Source organism: Elephas maximus, chromosome 10 (genome assembly GCF_024166365.1).
Source record: "Elephas maximus indicus isolate mEleMax1 chromosome 10, mEleMax1 primary haplotype, whole genome shotgun sequence".
NCBI classification, from domain to species: domain Eukaryota; kingdom Metazoa; phylum Chordata; class Mammalia; order Proboscidea; family Elephantidae; genus Elephas; species Elephas maximus.
This window is the reverse complement of record NC_064828.1, coordinates 118,878,995-118,896,386: the sequence shown is the minus strand read 5'-3', so window position 1 is coordinate 118,896,386 and position 17,392 is coordinate 118,878,995. Positions and strand designations below refer to the sequence as shown.

At 58.7% G+C, this 17,392-nt stretch overlaps 1 protein-coding gene across 1 annotated transcript; it reads left to right on the top strand.

The window, feature by feature from the left end:
* The first annotated feature begins 2,269 nt into the window (after positions 1-2,269).
* TMEM179 (transmembrane protein 179) lies at positions 2,270-14,531 on the top strand. The gene is made up of 4 exons (XM_049897439.1): positions 2,270-2,706; positions 9,791-9,928; positions 10,400-10,478; positions 11,543-14,531. Exons 1-4 carry the CDS (start codon positions 2,402-2,404, stop codon positions 11,720-11,722), a joined length of 702 nt encoding a protein of 233 aa, XP_049753396.1. The 5' UTR covers positions 2,270-2,401; the 3' UTR covers positions 11,723-14,531.
* The last annotated feature ends 2,861 nt before the right edge of the window (positions 14,532-17,392 follow it).

Here is a 17,392-nt window from a genome sequence, read left to right as displayed (position 1 = left end):
AATAAAGCATCTAGATCTGAGCAGCTCAAGGGGTGGGCTGTAGTGTCTGCTGTCAGGTCACAGCTGTGACACCCTCGGGATCGCCCAAGGTAATGCATCCTCCCCAAGTTGCATCCAAAGACTGGACAATGTGAGGGTATAAGGTCACTATGAGTCGGAATCAATGGCAGTGGGTTCGGGATTTTTTGGAACAAGCATCAGAAGAGAAGCTCCAGTTCCTAATGATAAGAGGAAGCCAAATTCACATATCAGTGCAATCATTTTCATGTGTAGGATTGATAAAAATTTAAAAACAACAGAAAGTATTCAGTTTTGGAGAGAGGGTGCCTACGCACGCTCCTTTGCAAACGTAGATGCAAGGGCAAATTTGCACATTTAAAAAAAATTTTTTTTTTTTAGAGACCGTGAAATTGTCAGTTTCTGTTGCACTTTTGAACGTGCTTGCCCCATGACCCAGTGATTCCTCGTCCAAGGGTCCTCCTGCAAGGAGACTCTGTGCAAGTGCACAAACACGCACGCACAAGGGTGGTCGCTCCACAGTGCTCGAAATAGCAGCATTGGAGTACACTAAGCACCCACCAGGAGAGGAACAGTTACATAAATCGCGGATCTTCATTGTGATGGAGTGCTGTGCAGTTATTAAGAAGAATACAATAGACCTGGGCAGGGAACAAGGTCCACAATACATCGTTGAACAAAGAGTCAGCCTGCAGAGTGTGACGCATCTTGGTAAGTGCCGTGTGTGCGTTTATGTGCTTAGCCACGGTCTGGAGAATAGACAGTAGACTGTTGGAAGTGGCTGCCCCTCGCTGGGTTGTGTCAATGGGGCGATTTGGAAAAGGGTCGCGGGAATGGGTGCCCAGCTTGAAGAGTGGAATCAATGTCACTGAACTGTACGTGTAGACATTGTTGAGATGGCGTGTATTCTATTATATTTTCACCACAATAAAATAAGAAAAATAAAAATAAAGTGGTTGCCCTGGTAGTGTGGTGGGGTGGAGTATGAGGAGGAAATATATTTCTTTGTCAATAAAACAACTAAAACTTTTTTTTTTTTTTGGTGTTTGCAACAAAATGTGGATGTCATTTTAAACCCTCTGCTGTCTCTTCTAGGGGAGACACGAGGACTTAGTCACACTGGGAGCTGGGCTCCTCCCGATTCAGTCTTAAAGGATACTAGGAAAGGCATTAATTCTATTAATTAACGCATCAGTAGAGTTCGTCTCAGCAAAGGATGCCTTAATGAGATGCCCAGGGCATTCATTATTTATCTTCTAAATATCAACTTGAGGGCCCTGCTTGTGTCAGGTGACAGAACACGTGTCCCTGATGAGGGCCCAGTGCTGGAGAAGCACATACGGCCCACAGTCTCTCTCCCTCCCCCACACCCAGGTCCTCCCCATCCCTTCCTGTCCCTCCACGGATAACCTCTGCCCTCCTCCCACAGATCCCAGCCCCCCCCCCGTCCTCTTTCCCCACCCTTTGCACTCCAGGACCCCAGCAAGTGAACTTTTCCAGCCTGGAATGTAAACCTTGGTTCCACCCCCCTGCTGTGGGGATCTCGGACAGGTTCCTCCTGGACCTCTGTCTCCTAGACGCCTTCCTTAACTCTGATGGAGAGCTGGGGACACAGAACCAGCCTTATAAGGTTCAGACAGGTAACCATGTAAAGCACCTGGTACCGTTAATGGGAGAGGTGGGCCAGTGGCAGTATTCTCACCTTCCACGAGGGAGACCTGACTCAGTCCCAGCCAATGCGTTTCACACACACCCACCATCCACAGGTCAGTGGAGGCTTCCTGTTGCTATGAAACTGAACCGGTTTCAGCAGAGCTTCCAGACTAAGACTAGGAAGAAAGGACTGGTGACCCCCTTCTGGAACTTAACTAATGAAAACCCTATGGCTCACAAAGGTCCGATCTCCAGTCCATCATGGGGATGGCACAGGACCGGGCAGCGTTTTCTCCACCTGTGCATGGGGTCGCCATGAGTCGGGCCCACTTCACCGAAGCTAACGGGTAATCACAGAAAGCTGGTCTCCACAGGCGGATTCTGCATTCTGCCTGTCCCCTGCCGGGGCTGGCTTTCCATTCTGCATCTCCGTAGGTGGGGTCCAACCCCACCCAGCCAACCTCTTCGCGTCTCTCGCGCCCCACTTCCGCGGCAGCCGGGAGCTGTCCGTGGTGCTGCCCGCAGGCGCGACAGCCCTCGGGCCGGTGCGCACGCGTCCCCGGGCGGGGCGCGCGAGGACCAGGCGGCGCCCTGACTGCGCAGCCTCCGCGCGCCCCGGCCCGGCCTGCGCAGCGCCGAGACTCGGCGGTCCGGGCACCCAGGCCGTAGCCTGCGCCCCGTGGCTGTGCCTCTAGCCCTGCCGTCCGGTCTCCCGGGCTCCGGCTCAGCCATGGCGCTCAACAACTTCCTCTTCGCGCAGTGCGTCTGCTACTTCTTGGCCTTCCTCTTCAGCTTCGTGGTGGTGGTGCCGCTGTCCGAGAACGGGCACGACTTCCGCGGCCGCTGCCTGCTCTTCACCGAGGGCATGTGGCTGAGCGCCAACCTGACGGTGCAGGAGCGCGAGCGCTTCACGGTGCAGGAGTGGGGCCCGCCGGCCGCCTGCCGCTTCAGCCTGCTCGCCAGCCTCCTCTCGCTGCTGCTCGCCGCCGCGCACGCCTGGCGCACGCTCTTCTTCCTCTGCAAGGGTCATGAGGAGTAAGTAGGTCGCCCTGCCGCCCGCCCCCCGGGCACGCGCCCCCTCCGTGCCAGCAGCGCCCCCAGGCCCAGTTCCCCAAGGATGAGTGTGAACCCCTCCACCTCGCCCTCGCCACCTCTTGGTAAACGGCCCTTTGTCTACACGCACAAACCAGGGGCCGTGAAAAGACCCAGTGCTTTTCCTGCCCGGGCGCACCGCATCGCCCGCTTCCGGGCACTTAGCCACCTCCAGGGGCAATGTTGCTCCGTCATCCCCAGGGGCCCTCCCTCCCTGGCTCCGCTGGCCCGCGCCGCCAGGACCTCCCAACCTGGTCTGGGGCCTGCGCTCGCTCGGGGTGGGGGAGGGGACTAGGCCCTAGGCTGGGCCTGGTGACGGTAAGGCTTGCGTTGGAGAGGGGAGGAGAGGGTGGTGCCGGGGAAGAGGGATGGCAGAGAGAAGGCCGGAGGGAAGCCCCTCGCGACCCGCCTGGCTCTCAGAACTTGTCTGGGGGCTCGCAGGACAGGGAAGGTGCAAGAAGCGGGGCTGCAGGCGGAAGGGCTCTTCTCCTGTCTGGCCCGCCTCCCCTCTGCTCAGCCTCCATTGTCCGTTTTTTGCCCTGGCTCCACCGAGGGACAGTGGCATGTGATAACCCCGGGGTGGGGCAAGTCCTCAGCAGTAGACCCCACGAGCCCATGAACCCCTGCTCTGGGATTGTCTGGGAATCCGGCCACTCTTCTGGCTAAGACTACTGTACCCCAGAGCAGCCCCAGCGTCTGCAGAGGTCCTTGCAGGCCCAGTGCCCAGGGCTGCCTCACATCCATGCCCTGAAATCCTGGCCCCCAGTCCCCCACCCTAGCCCCTCAACATGTGTTGGCAGCCTTCGTGGCTTTTTACTCCTTGTGGGAGGGGGGAAATGGAGCAAGGGGCTCTGGGGGACCTAAGCTTGGCCTAATGGCCTAAGAGGCCCCGAGAGAGGAAGAGGGGTCTGCAGGGAGAAAGAAGGGGGACTGGGTCTGATAAGGGGTGAAGAGCCCCAGCCCCTCCAGTGCGTGAGTGTCCTGGGGCACCAGACAAGCACCACAGACTGGGGGGCTTAAAACAACAGAAATTCATTCTGTCACAGCTCTGGAGGCCGGAGTCCAAAATCAAGCTGTCGGCAGGCAGGGCCGACTCTGGAGGCCCTGGGGAGAATCCTTGCATGCCTCTCCCTGGCTTCTGGGGGCTCCCAGCAATCCTTCGCTCGTGGACACATCGCTCCCATCTCTGCCTCCGTTGTCACCCGGACTTCTCTCTGAGTCTCTCTGTTTTCCAAAACCAGTCATTGGATTCAGGGTCTACTGTAAATCCAGTAGATCCCTGGGTGGTGTGAGCAATTAACCTGCCCGGCTGCTGACCAAAAGGTGGGAGGTTCAAGTCCACCCAGAGGTGCCCTGGAAGAAAGGCCTGGTGATTTCCTTCCGGAAAATCAGCCATTGAAAACCCTGTGGAGCACAGTTCTGCTCATGGGGGCCCCACAAGGCTGAGTCAACCCCACAGCACCTGGCGTGTGTTATATGGGTTTAAAGTGGCCCCAGTGAAGCGTATTATCCCAATGACGTTATGTGTGTATTTATTTATTTATACCTCCAATGTTTACAAATATATATGGAGTCCCTGGATAGTACAAACAATGAATGCCGTCTGCTTTGAACCAAAACTTTGGAGGCTGGAGTCCAGCCGGAGGCACCTCGAAAGAAAGGCCTGGTGATCTCTACTGCTGAAAATTCAGCCGTTGAGAATCCCACGGAGCACAGCTCTGCCCTGACACACGTGGGGGTCATCCTGAGTTGGCCTCCACTCGATGGCACCTGTTTTTCTTTCGTTTTGGAGCACAGCTCTGCTCTGACACATGTGGGGGTCGTCACGAGTCGGGGTCCACTCAATGGCACCTGTTTTTCTTTCGTTTTGGTTAAAGCCAGGATAATTTCATCCTGAGATCATTAACTTAATTACCTCTGCAAAGACCTTCTTTCCAAACAAGGTCACATTCACAGGAACCGGGGGCTACAACTTGGACATATCTGATAGGGACATAATTCAACCCGCTGCACAAAGGTTCTGGATACGAGGTCTGCAGGAAGCCAGGGGTCAGCCTGGGGAGGCCTCTGGGTGCTGGGGGCTGTGATCCCAAACTCTGGGGTCCAGGCGAGCCCTGGCCATCCTGGGGTGCTGACTGCCTTTCTCCAGGCCCCTTCTCCTCCCTCCCTCAAACTACTCCGTGGCTGGTGTCCCAAGGGGACGTCATCTGCACCACGTTGCCAAGCTGAGTGGACTCCCATCAGTGCCCCTGTGCAGGTAGGGTCAGGAGGAGCATCCCTGAGGGTCTGAAGGAGGGGATGGGGGTGGGGGAGGACAGCCTACCAGGAGTGGAGGCCCCTCAGTCTGGGAAGCTGGGGGTGGAGGGGACAGGCCATGTAGGGGCTTTGGTTTGGCACAGATGTCTGTGCATATGGCTCCAGCCTCCTGGGGGCTCCTACAAGGGAAGTGGCCTTCAGGGGCTCGTGGTCTAGCTGGGGTGGACCTGAAGATAGCTCCTTAGAGAGAAGCTAGCCTGCGTGGCTCAGAGTGGGAGAGATTCCAGAGGAGGACCGACCACCAGGTTCTGCAGGGGAGGATGAGGGGAGCTGAGAGCCCCCAGAGCTTGCAATAAAGGATTCCAGGACACGTGGGTGCTGCCCGTTTTGTACCAGTTGGCAGCAAACCTGGGGACTTGGCCAGTAGCTGATTCTTGGACAGAGCTGTTCCCTGGATCATCTCAGAAGCTGCCCGCCCACCCACTGAGATGGCCATTCTCAGTCCCAGTGTAAGATGGAGACCTGGGACGCAGGGGCCCTCCTCCTCCATTGTGCGGAGTGGACTGAAGTCCTGGCAGGCCCATCGCCCCTCACTGGCCCGTGGTGGGATTTGAGAGCCATTAGATGACTTGGCGTGTACGTGGTCTTGGTGGGGGGAACTTATTGTGTACCACCATGGCCTTGACCCTCCAGAAGCTGGACACGCAGCCCCTGCTCTCGTGGCTGTGGGCCTGGCTGGTGGGAGGTCTTTACCCTTTGCTTCAGGTGTAGATTTCCCCATCCTCCCTCCAATGACCTCTGTCCACTCTCTGGCCATCACAGTCAGTGCTGGGCCCAGGGACATCAGTGATATAATGTCCTTCTTGGCCATCTGGCGTTATTGGCTGACATCACGTGGTTGTGCATCCATTCTGTCTCCTCTCTGCCTGCCGCACGGTCCAGCTGGTGGTCAGTCAGCTGCAGTGATCACGTTGGAAGTGTCAGCCCTTGTCTTAGTTCTGGGCATCTTGTCCTGTTTGGAATGACGGAGGTCTGGCTGTAGGACTGGGTTGAGGTTTTCGGCATGTCCTAGGCCACAGGTGTCCATCGAGGGGACCCTAGACTGGAGGACCCCTGGGGCTGGATGGGTGAAAAAGATGCCTGGGTGCTGAGGACTAGGGAGTTGCCACGTCTGCCTCACTGTCTTGGCACCGATGTCCTATAGATTCACAATCTGGCCGGAGGTCAGCACACCAAACTGCCCAGGGAGGCAGTGTCTGCAGAGTCCAGCTCAGCTGCTGGTCAGGTGTGTGGACCAGGTGACAAGTGCCAGTGGGTGAAGAGGACCCACGTCAGCCAAGAGGCTGGGACAGGCATTTAGAGTGAGCTCCTGTGATGGCTAAGGGCTCTGGAGTCCATTGGTGGGCCCTGGACACAGCCCACCAAGGTCATTGCTGCCTGTCAGACTTTGGCATGGCCGGCGGAGCCTGTGGAGGGCGGCTGCTGTGGTTGTCGTCAGGTGCTGGCCAGTCGTCTCCAGCTCACGGTGACCCTGGGTGTGACAGAACAACACACTGCCCAGTCCTTCACCTTCTTCATGATTGTTGGCATGTTTGAGCCCATTGTTGCAGCCACTGTGTCGATCCGTCTCATGGAAGGTTTCCCTCGTCTTCACTCTCCCTCCACCAAAATGATGCTCTCCTCTAGCAACTGGCTTCTTTTGGTGATGTGTCCAAAGTAAGCGAGTTGAAGTCTTGGACAATATTCTGTGACCCACAGGGTCTCCATTGGCTGATTTTCAGAAGTTGGTCACCAGGTCCTACTTCCTAGTCTTTCTCAGTCTGGAAGCTCTGCTGAAACCTGTCCACCGTGGGTGACCCTGTTGGTATTTGAAATCCTGGTGACATAGCTCCCAGCATCATAGCAACACGCAAGCCACCACAGTACAACAAAGCGACAGACAGATGGTGGTTGGGGTTGGCACAAACTCTAATTCTCTTAAGCTGCACACTAGGCACCCTCCTCGGTACCAGGGCAGAGCCCTGCCCACTGGTCTGTTCCAGGGTGCTCTAGGCGGCGTCCCTGCTGCTGGGCCAGATGCAGTGTCTCAGGTGCCAGCCCCTCCACACAGGCCATGTCTTCTGAGGAACAGGGTCCCTGACAGCACGAGTCCAGGAGTGTAAAGGGTTAAAGGGTGAGGGGCAGGTTTTTGCAGAAGGGGTGTCACCTCGGCACCCCACTGTTAGTTGCTGAATGAATGAATGGCACGTGTGGCTTTCTGTTGCTGTTTCAGGTGGGCCGTGGGCCAGGGGCTTGGGTCAGCCCCCCCACCCCAGATGTGGGCCGCAGGCTGGGCTGGGGAGCCGAGAGCAGGCCGGGTTAACACACCCCATCTGCAGCCCACGCATTCTCTCAGCCCTCTGAGGCTCCGCTTTGCAGGTCGGTCACCATGGAGACGGCAAGTCTGAGCAGTGCCCTGCCAGGCAGCCAGACAGGTTAACCCGGTGTGTGCCGGTCTGAGCTGGCCTGCTCGAGGGGGCAGCTGACGCTCTGGACTCACCCATCCCCCGACATCTGCAGGACCCAGCCGGGTCCCGTGGGGACAACCAGACAGGACGGGAGGGGGAGATGGCACTGTGAAGTTGCTTCCAGTGGTTACTGCAGGTTGGCGTCCCTAACGTGGCTCAGGAAGAGGGCGGGAGCTCCAGAATTGTGTCCAGGGGGTTTCCAGGTAATCAGATTTCCTGGCTGTAGGAGGTTGTGTTGTAAACCACCCTAGAGACAAGAGGGGGCAGGAAGTGGCAGGAAGTCGCAGGAGGAGGCAGGAGGGGGCAGGAAGGGGCAGGAAGGGGCAGGAAGGGACAGGAGGGGACAGGAGGGGGCAGGAGGGGGCAGGAGGGGGCGGCCCCAAGCACTGGGTGTCTCACGTGTTCTAGGCGCTGGGTGCTCCCCAGGTGCCGAGTGTTCTGGGGGCTGCTGGGGAGACCCTTGGCAATACCCTCGGAGGTGGAGTGGGCTGTGATAGGCTCTTATTATAACTATAACTTAAACTATAGGCCCGACCCCCTACTCAAGGCCTCCCAGAAAGATTTTGGGGTTCAGCATTGAGTCTACCAGGGTCCCAGCAGGGAACAGATGGTTCCCTCGAGGGGGGCACAGTTCAGGATGGCTGGCCGACAGATAAGTTCACAGAGGTGGGGACTGGGCTTGGGGACCTGGAAGGGGCAGATCATGTATAAGAGGCCAAACCGAGGAGCAGGGACCTTTGGTTTGGGGACACGCCAGTCCGAAGCAGCTCCCAGGAAGGGGCCTGGGAATAAACACCGGCCTTCATTCTCTTCCCCTCCCACGCCTTACTGGGGCCCCCCTTGATCAAACCTAGCCAGAAGCCAGGGGAACAGGAGCCATCACCAGGGTCCATGGGGTCACCTCCTGGCCAGCACACGGTGTGGATGGGGGAAGTGGCTCTGAAGGGCAGGTGGAGGATTCCGGTGCATGGGTGGTTTGGATTTGGGCGGGTGGCATGGAGCCTCCTGCAGGGACAGTCAGGGCTGTGGGTCGGGCAGGGAAGGTGTCACACTGGGTGGGGATGGACCCACACGGCTCACGTCTGTGCAGGTTCCGCTCTGGTGTTCTGCTGTCCATTTCGGTTTGGGAATTGTGGGTCAGGGTGTGGGCTGTGGATCGTGTTGCTGACTCGTGGCCTTCATCCCTGGCAGTGATGATGGTTCAGAGGCATGGCCCCCCCAGTACAGAGCACGTGTGTGTGCATGTGTGTGTGTGAACACACACATGGTGGGCCCTGCTTTTCCCACCCTCCTGGAGTTTTTGCTGGCAGCTCATCCTTAAGCACCCTTGGGGTAACTCAGCCCCCCAGCCCTGGTGGATGGCTCCCCTATACCTGCTGTCTCGGCACTGCACCTTGGGGTAGTGTGGCTGGAGGGGGGCCTGTCTGTGGCTGCCCACCTGAGACCTGAGACACCAACTGGACCTGACTACTTTGAGTTGGGGCCTGGGCCTTGGTTTATCCTGCTCACGGGCTGGGGGTGCCTCCTAGGGGCCAGGGTGGCACTATTTTAATCTCTCTGTTCTCAGTGTCTCACTCAGGGCCAGAGTGGATGCTGAAACAGTGCTGTTGACGCATGAGTGAATAAATGAGTGCATGAATGAATGAATGAGTGAGTGAGTGAGGGAATGGATGGATGGGTGGACAGTGCGGGAACTCTGTTTTTCCTCAGTCGGTAGCTACCATCACCAGTGACAGTGGCTTTGACGTTTTCTTGGCCAAGATTCCAGCTGAGCCCTTGTTGATTAAATGTTCACCCTGAAGCCGGTCTTGTTGGTCATTTTATTTGGATCCAATGTGGGAGAGCGTCGACGTTCGTATCAAATCACCTGGCTGTGGGTTAGGGCCGCCTGGTCTCAGGGATGGACATGGCCCTTCCTTGGCTGCCCAGCTCCTTGCTGCCTTCCCCTCTGGGGTTCTCCTGGTGGGACTGACCCCCCTGCCTTGACAGCCAGGCCCCAGCATGCATTCCAGGCTTAGCCAACTGAGCCCATGCTCAGGACTTGAGTCTCAGGGTGTGTTCACGAGTGGTGGGCGTTTGTGGCCGAGGCAGGGAACCTGGGTGGTCCTGACCGCACGCCCTGTGCTCCTTATGACTGGCCCCGGGGAGGCTTTCAGCATTCCCCGTCTGTCCTGGGTGGCCCCAGGGGGCTCTCACTGTCCCCCCATCTGGTCCCAGGGGTTCCCAGTGGCTCTCAGTGAAGGTCCCTCTTTGTGTCCCTGCAGCTCTTTCTTCTATGCCTTCCTGAACCTGTTGGTCAGCGCCCTCGTGGTCTTCCTCGTCTTTATCGCCAGTACCATTGTGAGTGTGGGATTCACCATGTGGTGTGATGCCGTCACTGAGAAGGGCACCGTGCCGCACAGGTGCGCTGGGCCCCCCACCTGGAAACCGCCACTGTGTCCCCACCAGGATGCCTCTCTGCTCACGGTCCCAGCCCCAGCCTGCAGCTCTGCCTCCCATGCCTGGCCACCCCTCCCAGAGTCTCCTCCTCCAGGCTAGTGGTGGCCCTGGCCCTGTCCCAGCTCTGCACAGCAGTGAGACCATGAGCCCTGAGGGTGGGACACGGTGGGAAGGGGCCAACCAGCAGGTGTCGGAGATTTGGGGTTCCCGACATTGCAACCTGTGGATGGACGGCGGAGTTCCTGCCGGCGTCTGTGTGGCCCCAGGCATTGACCCCAGAGCCCCTGTCTGCCCCCTTGGTGACAGCCCCTCCCCGTTAGTGGGTGATGCTCCCACTGTCCATGGGCTGCTCCTGGGCCAGCTGATGTCCCCTCCCAGGGCTGGTGGTCACCGCCCACCTGCTGTCCCCGCCCACCTGGAGTCTTGCGTTTTAGCTGCGAAGAGCTGCAGGACGTCGACTTGGAGCTGAATGTGGACAACTCCGCCTTCTACGACCAGTTTGCCATTGCCCAGGTGGGCTGCAGATGGGGAGGGTGTGTGTACGCGTGTGTGTGCATGTGTGCGTGCGTGTGTGTGCTCGTGCGTCTGTGTGGACACGTGTGGATGCGCGTGCACACATGTGCAGTCCTGGGGAAGGGCCAACAGTCCAGGGCACTTTCTGGAGGGAAGGGCCGGTGTTGGGGCTCCCTGGGGGCAGATAGAGCATGAAGCGGGACGCTGGCTGGTGAGAAGTTTGGGTGTGGGTCAGGGACTCCATGTGCTGGGATTTGTCAGTGGTCAATGAGGGTCATAGGGCAGGACCTGGGGTCAGGCCTGGCCCCTGAAATCCCATTGTGCTCCAGGCCCAGAGGTCAGGAGTGAGGGGTGCCAGGCAGGGAGGCCATCCACTTCACACCCCCCAGTGGCCTCTGCACTGGCCAGTGGCCGTCCCAGACCTTTGCCACTGAGTAGCCCTCAGGCTGTGCCCGCCCCCAGGTTCTTTCTGAGCCAAAGACGCTTTCACACCAATCGGTGGGAGTCACCTCGACCCTAACTTGCTGCAATTAGATCAGGCATCGTGAGCCTGGGTACCAGCGTGCTCCAACAGGAATCTGTGTTTACCACTTCTCCGGCCTTGTTCTAATTAAAGCGTGCCTCCTTCAGATGTTTGAAAACAGCAGAGAAAGGTCAGTTGGAGGCGATGTTGTGATTCACTGCCTCTCTGGGCTGATCAAGCCCCCGGTGGGTTGAGAGTGGGCTGCCCCAGCCCCGCTCCTCCGTGGGGACCCCCGCCCCAGCCTGGGGGAGTGTGTCAGAGTCCCTGAGAGCAGGTGCGCACGGCTGGGAAGGACGGCTGTGTGGACACGGTTACGCCAGTGTGGGCTCAGCCTGCTCCCTGAGGCAGCTGGGGTGGGGGGCTCCAGGCTGTCTGCCCCCCGCCCCAGTACTCACTTCCCCCTCAGTGTATCCTGGCCTTTCCACTGGCTGCCTGGACAGGTGTGCGTGCACCTGAGTGAGCCACACCTGGTGGGTGGACATGGGCCCCTCAAGTGGGGCGGCCCAGCTGGCCCTGACCTCTGTCTCTCTACCCCGTCTAGTTCGGCCTCTGGGCCTCGTGGCTGGCCTGGCTGGCCACCACCGTGCTGGCCTTCCTAAAGGTCTACCACAACTACCGCCAGGAGGACCTGCTGGACAGCCTGGTCCACGAGAAGGAGTTGCTGCTGGCCCGACCGGGCCCCCGCGCCACCTGCCAGGAGGACAAGAATGCTGTCATCTAGCCCCCACCCCACCCAGAGTCCTGCCCATCCTGGGAGCTGGGGCTCTGCCTACCCCCCAAGCCGTGCACAGCTTTGCATGCCCCCTCCCTCTTGGCCCTGTGTGGACTGCAGGTGGCCCCGCCCTCCAAGAGCCCAGTGTCTACCCGGGAAGAGGAAACCGTGACTGAGAGGGGCATGGGCCTGAAGATGGGGTGTTGGAGAAACCTGGGGTTGTGAGAAAGTCTGTCAGGTGCACCTTAGAAGAGACTCGTGTGGGCTGGGCCCTTCCAGGCGTCCTGCAGGGGCAGACACACCCATCCCAGCAGGACATACCTGTCTTGGCAGAACACACCTGTCCCAGCAGGACACACCTGTCCTGAAGGTCACACACTTGTCCTGCAGGTGTGGACACGCCTGTCTGCCAGCACTGGCCTGGGTAAGCCTGGGGGGCTGAAGGGTGGGCTGTGGCCCCTTGGGTCCTCTGGGGTCCACATTCTGTGTGCCGATGTGCCGTGTGCCACTTACCCAGGTGTGAAGGTGCTTTGCATCTGGTCAGTTACCTGCACGATCCCGGGAAGCACCTGTCCCCAGAGTGGCTCCCCACCCCACGATGGCCAGATGTCCTGGCATCGCTTGCTCCTGAATCTGGGAGCAGGGCCTCGAGTGCGGGAGAAGCTCCCAGTGCGTCCCCCACCTCTGACCTGGGCGCCCCTCCTCCCTGCTGGGTGCTGAGTCTCCCTCAGCTCCTGCTCCAGGATCCCTCCCCTGGGAGCTGGAGCTGACCCAGGTTCAGGGATGGTGGTGTCACCTGGATCAGGTATCATGCTGGATCAGGTGGTGGCTGCCTGTACATCCTGGGGAATGGCCGTGCTGTGGGGACCTGGCTGGGGGAGACCACATGGTCTGGCTGGGGGAGGCCCCAGTGAGCTTGTTCCTCTGTGTGGGCTCTGCCTGTGCTTGGGGGTGATGAATGCGGGTGTTTGGGTGACAGGGCTCCCCCTTATCTAGTAGGGGAGTGAACATGCACACGTGGAATGAGGGGACTGGTGACACTGCAGCTGTAGGTCTGTGTGTGTGCATGCGAGTGCATGTGTGAGTGTGTGAACGTGTGTGTGTGCGTGCGTGAGTACAAGTGTGCACATGAGTGTGAGTGTGCATGACTGTACGTGTGTGTGCAGTGTGTACCTGTGTGTGTGTGTATGTGTGAGTACAAGTGTGCATGAGTGTGCATAAGTGTACCTGTGTGTGCATAGTGTCTACCGGTATGTGTGTGCGTGTCAGTACAAATGTGCATATGAGTGTGAAAGTGTGTGCATAGTGTGTGTGTACCTGTATGTGTGTGTGCGTTTGTGAGTGTGTGTGTGTTTACCTGAGTGTTCTTGTGTGTGGGTACATGTGTGTGTGCCGGAAAGTTGTAGTGTGCGGGCTCTGTGTGGGGCAGAGGTCAGAGAGAGAATGGGGTACACTGAGCTCCTTCTCCGTGGCCCCTGTTCCCCTTGGGTGCCCACCGAGTACCTCTGCCTGAGAGGAGGGTGGTATCACCCCCACTTTGTAGAGTCTGCTGCACTGAGGCCCATGGAGAGGGGTGGCACCTCAGCTGGAGTAGCAGGCAGACTGAGAGGCTGGGTGTGACCTGGGGCCCAGGAGCTGGTTCCCCTGCCTCCGTGGGGAGCCACCAGAGCTGTTGGGCTGTGCGGCCCCAAGCCGGGCACTGGCCCCCTGACTCCCCCAGCTGTGGGCCCCCCCACCCCGGGAAGTGTGCCTGTGAGCTTGCCGTCCTTGCTCCCAAGGGTGGGGGGCCTCAGGGGTCAGAGTGCACATCTCCCCCATGGTGGAATGTACACACTTTCCTTCCCCTGTGCTACAAAGCTCTCTCTGTGCCACTGCCCCCCGGCTCACCATCTGGGGTGTTTCCCCTGTCTATCACCAATACCGGCTGGTCTATCTCCAAACAGGGAAAACCAGGAATCCCAGAGGCACCTGTGGCCCCAGGCCTGGTCTGGCTGCCAGGTGGGGTTGCTTTCTGGTAAGGAGTGAGGTTTCCTGTCAGGCCAATGCACAGGGTCCAGGGTCAGAGCCCGACGGTCAGGGCCCAGTGGGCATAGCACCTCAGAGCCCACTGGGCATGTCTAGGAGCACCTGAGTTCTAGGGGAAGGTATATGGCAGAATCCGAGGCCACAAAGCTGATCTGGGGTCCCAGGCTCCCTGCTGGCCCTACCCCAACCCACTCTATGTGCTCTAATCCCTTCTTGCGGGACCCTGTCCAGACGGAGAGCTTCTGGTCCCCCCAGGAGGCAGAGTGGCCCATCTGGCTGGTGGCCACCAGGACCACCCAGGAGGGCTGGGCAGGGCAGGAAGGCCGGGGGCCAGGTCCTTCCTTGGCAGCTGCCCCTCCTGGGTCCAGGGACCTGGTCTGGGCAGCCCCGGCTTGGGGGTCAGCAGAGGCCTGCCTGTGTATTCTGCAGAGTGGGGATGTCCTGACGCACGAACCCATCTCCGCTGTGCCTGCACCCCTGCACCCAAACACCAGTGCTCTGGGTGCTTCTAGGAAGGGGACAGCCAGAGGTGTGCTGGGGCACCAGGGGGGCTGACTCCCAGCAGGCCTGGTGCTGGGGTGCAGAGAGGAGGTGGAGGACATGACTTGGGGCTCCTGAAATGAGCCCACAGCTTGGCCCTACGACCCTATGACCCTTTGCTTTCCTCCTCGCAGCGGTTTTGATAGCAGACATCCTTGTCCTCATCCCTCCTCTGGCCACGCGGGGTGTGACTATTCTTAGACCTTACTCGTATCTGTTTCTCAAAGTAAAAATAAAAACACCCGACTCTAGTGTGGGCGGCAAGGAGTCTCTCTGTTCTTTTCTGTCCGTCCCTCTCATCAGCTCACCTTATCTCCGTTGTCTTAACTACTTAAGTTTTAAGATGAAAACGTTGCCCCTGTTGCTTGAGTCTCAGACATGGAAAGGAAGTGGACACTGGGCTCCCCGTGGGCATGATTTCATGTCCGTTTCTGGGTGGACTTGACTACTGAGCCCCACTGCGCCTGGCCCCTGTGGGCAAAGCTCAGCCCAGGAACACATTATTGAGCAGCATTTTTTCAGAAGCAGCAGGCCGTGTGTCTTGTGGGGCCATGCTAAGGACGGAATTGTGTCTCCTGGGGGACACCCACCTGGAAGGGGGCTGGCCTCCCAGAGGAAGCCTCCCACCCCACCTCCATGGGCTGCCATGAGGGCTGAGAGGGGCTCCCCTCCCCCCAGCTGAGTTGGGTATTGGAATCCTACCTCATAGGCTGCTAACCAAAAGGTCAGTTCGAATCCACTAGCTGCTCCTTGGAAACCCTATGAGGCAGTTCTACTCTGTCTTTAGGGTTGCACGCTTTGAGCTGGAATCAACTCAACAGGACAGGTTTGGCTTTTTTTCTTAAATACCTATGAACGTAATCCTGTTTGGAAATAGGGTTTTCATTGTCCTGTTAATGAGGTCACAACAGTGCAAGGTGTGTCTTACACCAATCACTTTTGAAATGTAAACAGGACAGATAAAGCACAAAGGGGAAGGTAGATGCCAGGGAACTGGGGAGCCAACTGGGGCTACAGGAGCTGAGACAAGGATCCTCCCCCAGAGCCAACATCCTGAATACGGGCTTTTAGGCGCCTTCCTAAACAGTGAGAAAATAAATTTCTGTCCTTCAAGACCATCCACTTGTGGTATTTCTGTTACAGCAGCGCCAGGAGACAGAGACAGACCTTTCAGAGCTGGACGTCTTTCCATGGCCTTTGCCCATGAATAGCTCTCAGCCGAGAATACTCAGCAGGGGGGCGGGGAGACCCCCTCAGCCCTCATGGCAGCTCATGGCGGGGGGGTGGGGGCTTTCTCGTGGAAGCTAGTCCTCTTCCAGGTGAGTGTCCCCCAGATGGAACCAGGGGCCCTTTGGGAGCCACGACCCAGGCTGAGCCAGGACTTAACCCCTAGGAGCCTCTCTTTCCCTAGCTGGACTATGGGTTCATAACACCTGCCTGTCGACTTCCTGGGGCTGTGGAAGCCAGGGTGTGGGAGGCGGTAACCATGGTGATGGCCATGATGCTGGGGCCCCCTCCCCAGTCCTGAGGGACATGCAGTCCAAGGAGTGGCCCCACCACAACCCCTCTGGGGCACTGATCTTGGAAGCGGCCCCTCTCCTCCGGGATCCCCCACTCGGGCTCCCCAAATTCTAAAACTGGAAGAGACCCTGGAGACCCCTGCCCAGGCCCCCTGAGGCCCAGATGGGGAAGGGGCTGTGGGGATGGTAGAACAGGTGGAAGCCCAGACAGTGTCCACCGCAGCATCCAGCAGGGGCTCGGCCAGTGTCGGGAGACTCATTCCAGACGCTTCCTGGAGACGGAAGTCATGAAGGAACCCCAAGGAGAGGACTCAGCTGAGGGGTGTAGGGAAGACCCAGGGGCACTCGGATGTCAGCTGCACCCCCACAGCTGGGAGAGACCCACCCCACAGCCTGTCGTCCCATTTCTCCTTCTGCAGAAATTCCACGACTGGAAGAGGCCACTGTGTTTAATAGAAGTGGATTCTCCCCACAGAGGAGCTGCAGGGTACATGGTTAAAGGGTAGGTGCTAGGGGGCAGCACCTCAGCTGGGGAACTCCTGAGAGGGTCTGGAGGCCTTCCGAGGGCGCCGTGGCTCACCCAGGCGGCTCCTCCTGGTGTATGCTGGGACTCCAGCTTTGGTCGGGGTCTAGACCGCCTCAGTGCCTGGCCCTGAATGCAGCCTCAGGTTTGTTACCATGTGGCCCCATCTCAGAGCCCTCAGCCCCTGCCTCCGAGCTGGGGTGCAGAGCTGGGTGCAGAACTGGGGTGCAGTGCTGGGGTGTGGAGCTGGGGTGCAGAGCTGGGGTGCAGAGCTGGGGTGCAGAGCTAGGGTACAAAGCTGGCTGGATCTGGGTCTGAAGGTGGTGGGGGTCCTGGCAGAGCGAGCTGCCTCTCACCCTCCCTGCCTCCATGCCCCCACCACTGCTCCAAGGACTCCTTCCCAGGCTCTTGGGGCTGGGTGAGGGCTCAGACCAGGGGTCAGAGGTGGCATTTCAATGTTACACCACCCACAAGGCTAGGCTTGGGGGCCCCCTGCATGTGGCTTCGGGAGGGGCCCAGGAAGGAACTCGCATGGAGGTAGGATGCAGTGACACCCAGCTCCGGCCAATAGACCTCTCTTCTTCCCGGGGTCTCTGAGGTTTGGGCTGCGCAGTCCCTTCCCCAAGCCACCCACAGACACAAGCAAGGTGTTCCTCCAAAGTGGTGGCCAAACCCGGGGACACGGAGCCTTTCCACTGGGGCGAGGGAGGGTCTAAAGGGCAAGGGTGGGGCCCGGAGCTCATGGGTGCTGACTTTTAGTTGTTGCTGTTAGTTGTTGTCAAGTTGGCTCTGACTCATGGCGACCCCACCTACAACAGAATGAAACACTGCCCGGTCTTACACCATCTCCGTGCCCGTTGTGTGTGTGAGTCCATTGTTGAGGCTATTTAGTATTTTGACTTTTAGTAATGAGGTCCTTTATCCAGTCTCCCAGTTGCCCTGACATGGGAGACAGGGGGTAGCGGTGGGCTGCCCCTGCCTCTGCAGCCCTGATCTCAAGGCATGGGGCGTCTTTCCCAGTTAGCTCCACTGGCCCCCTGAGTCGGGGGTTCACCAGGTCCCATAGTAGGC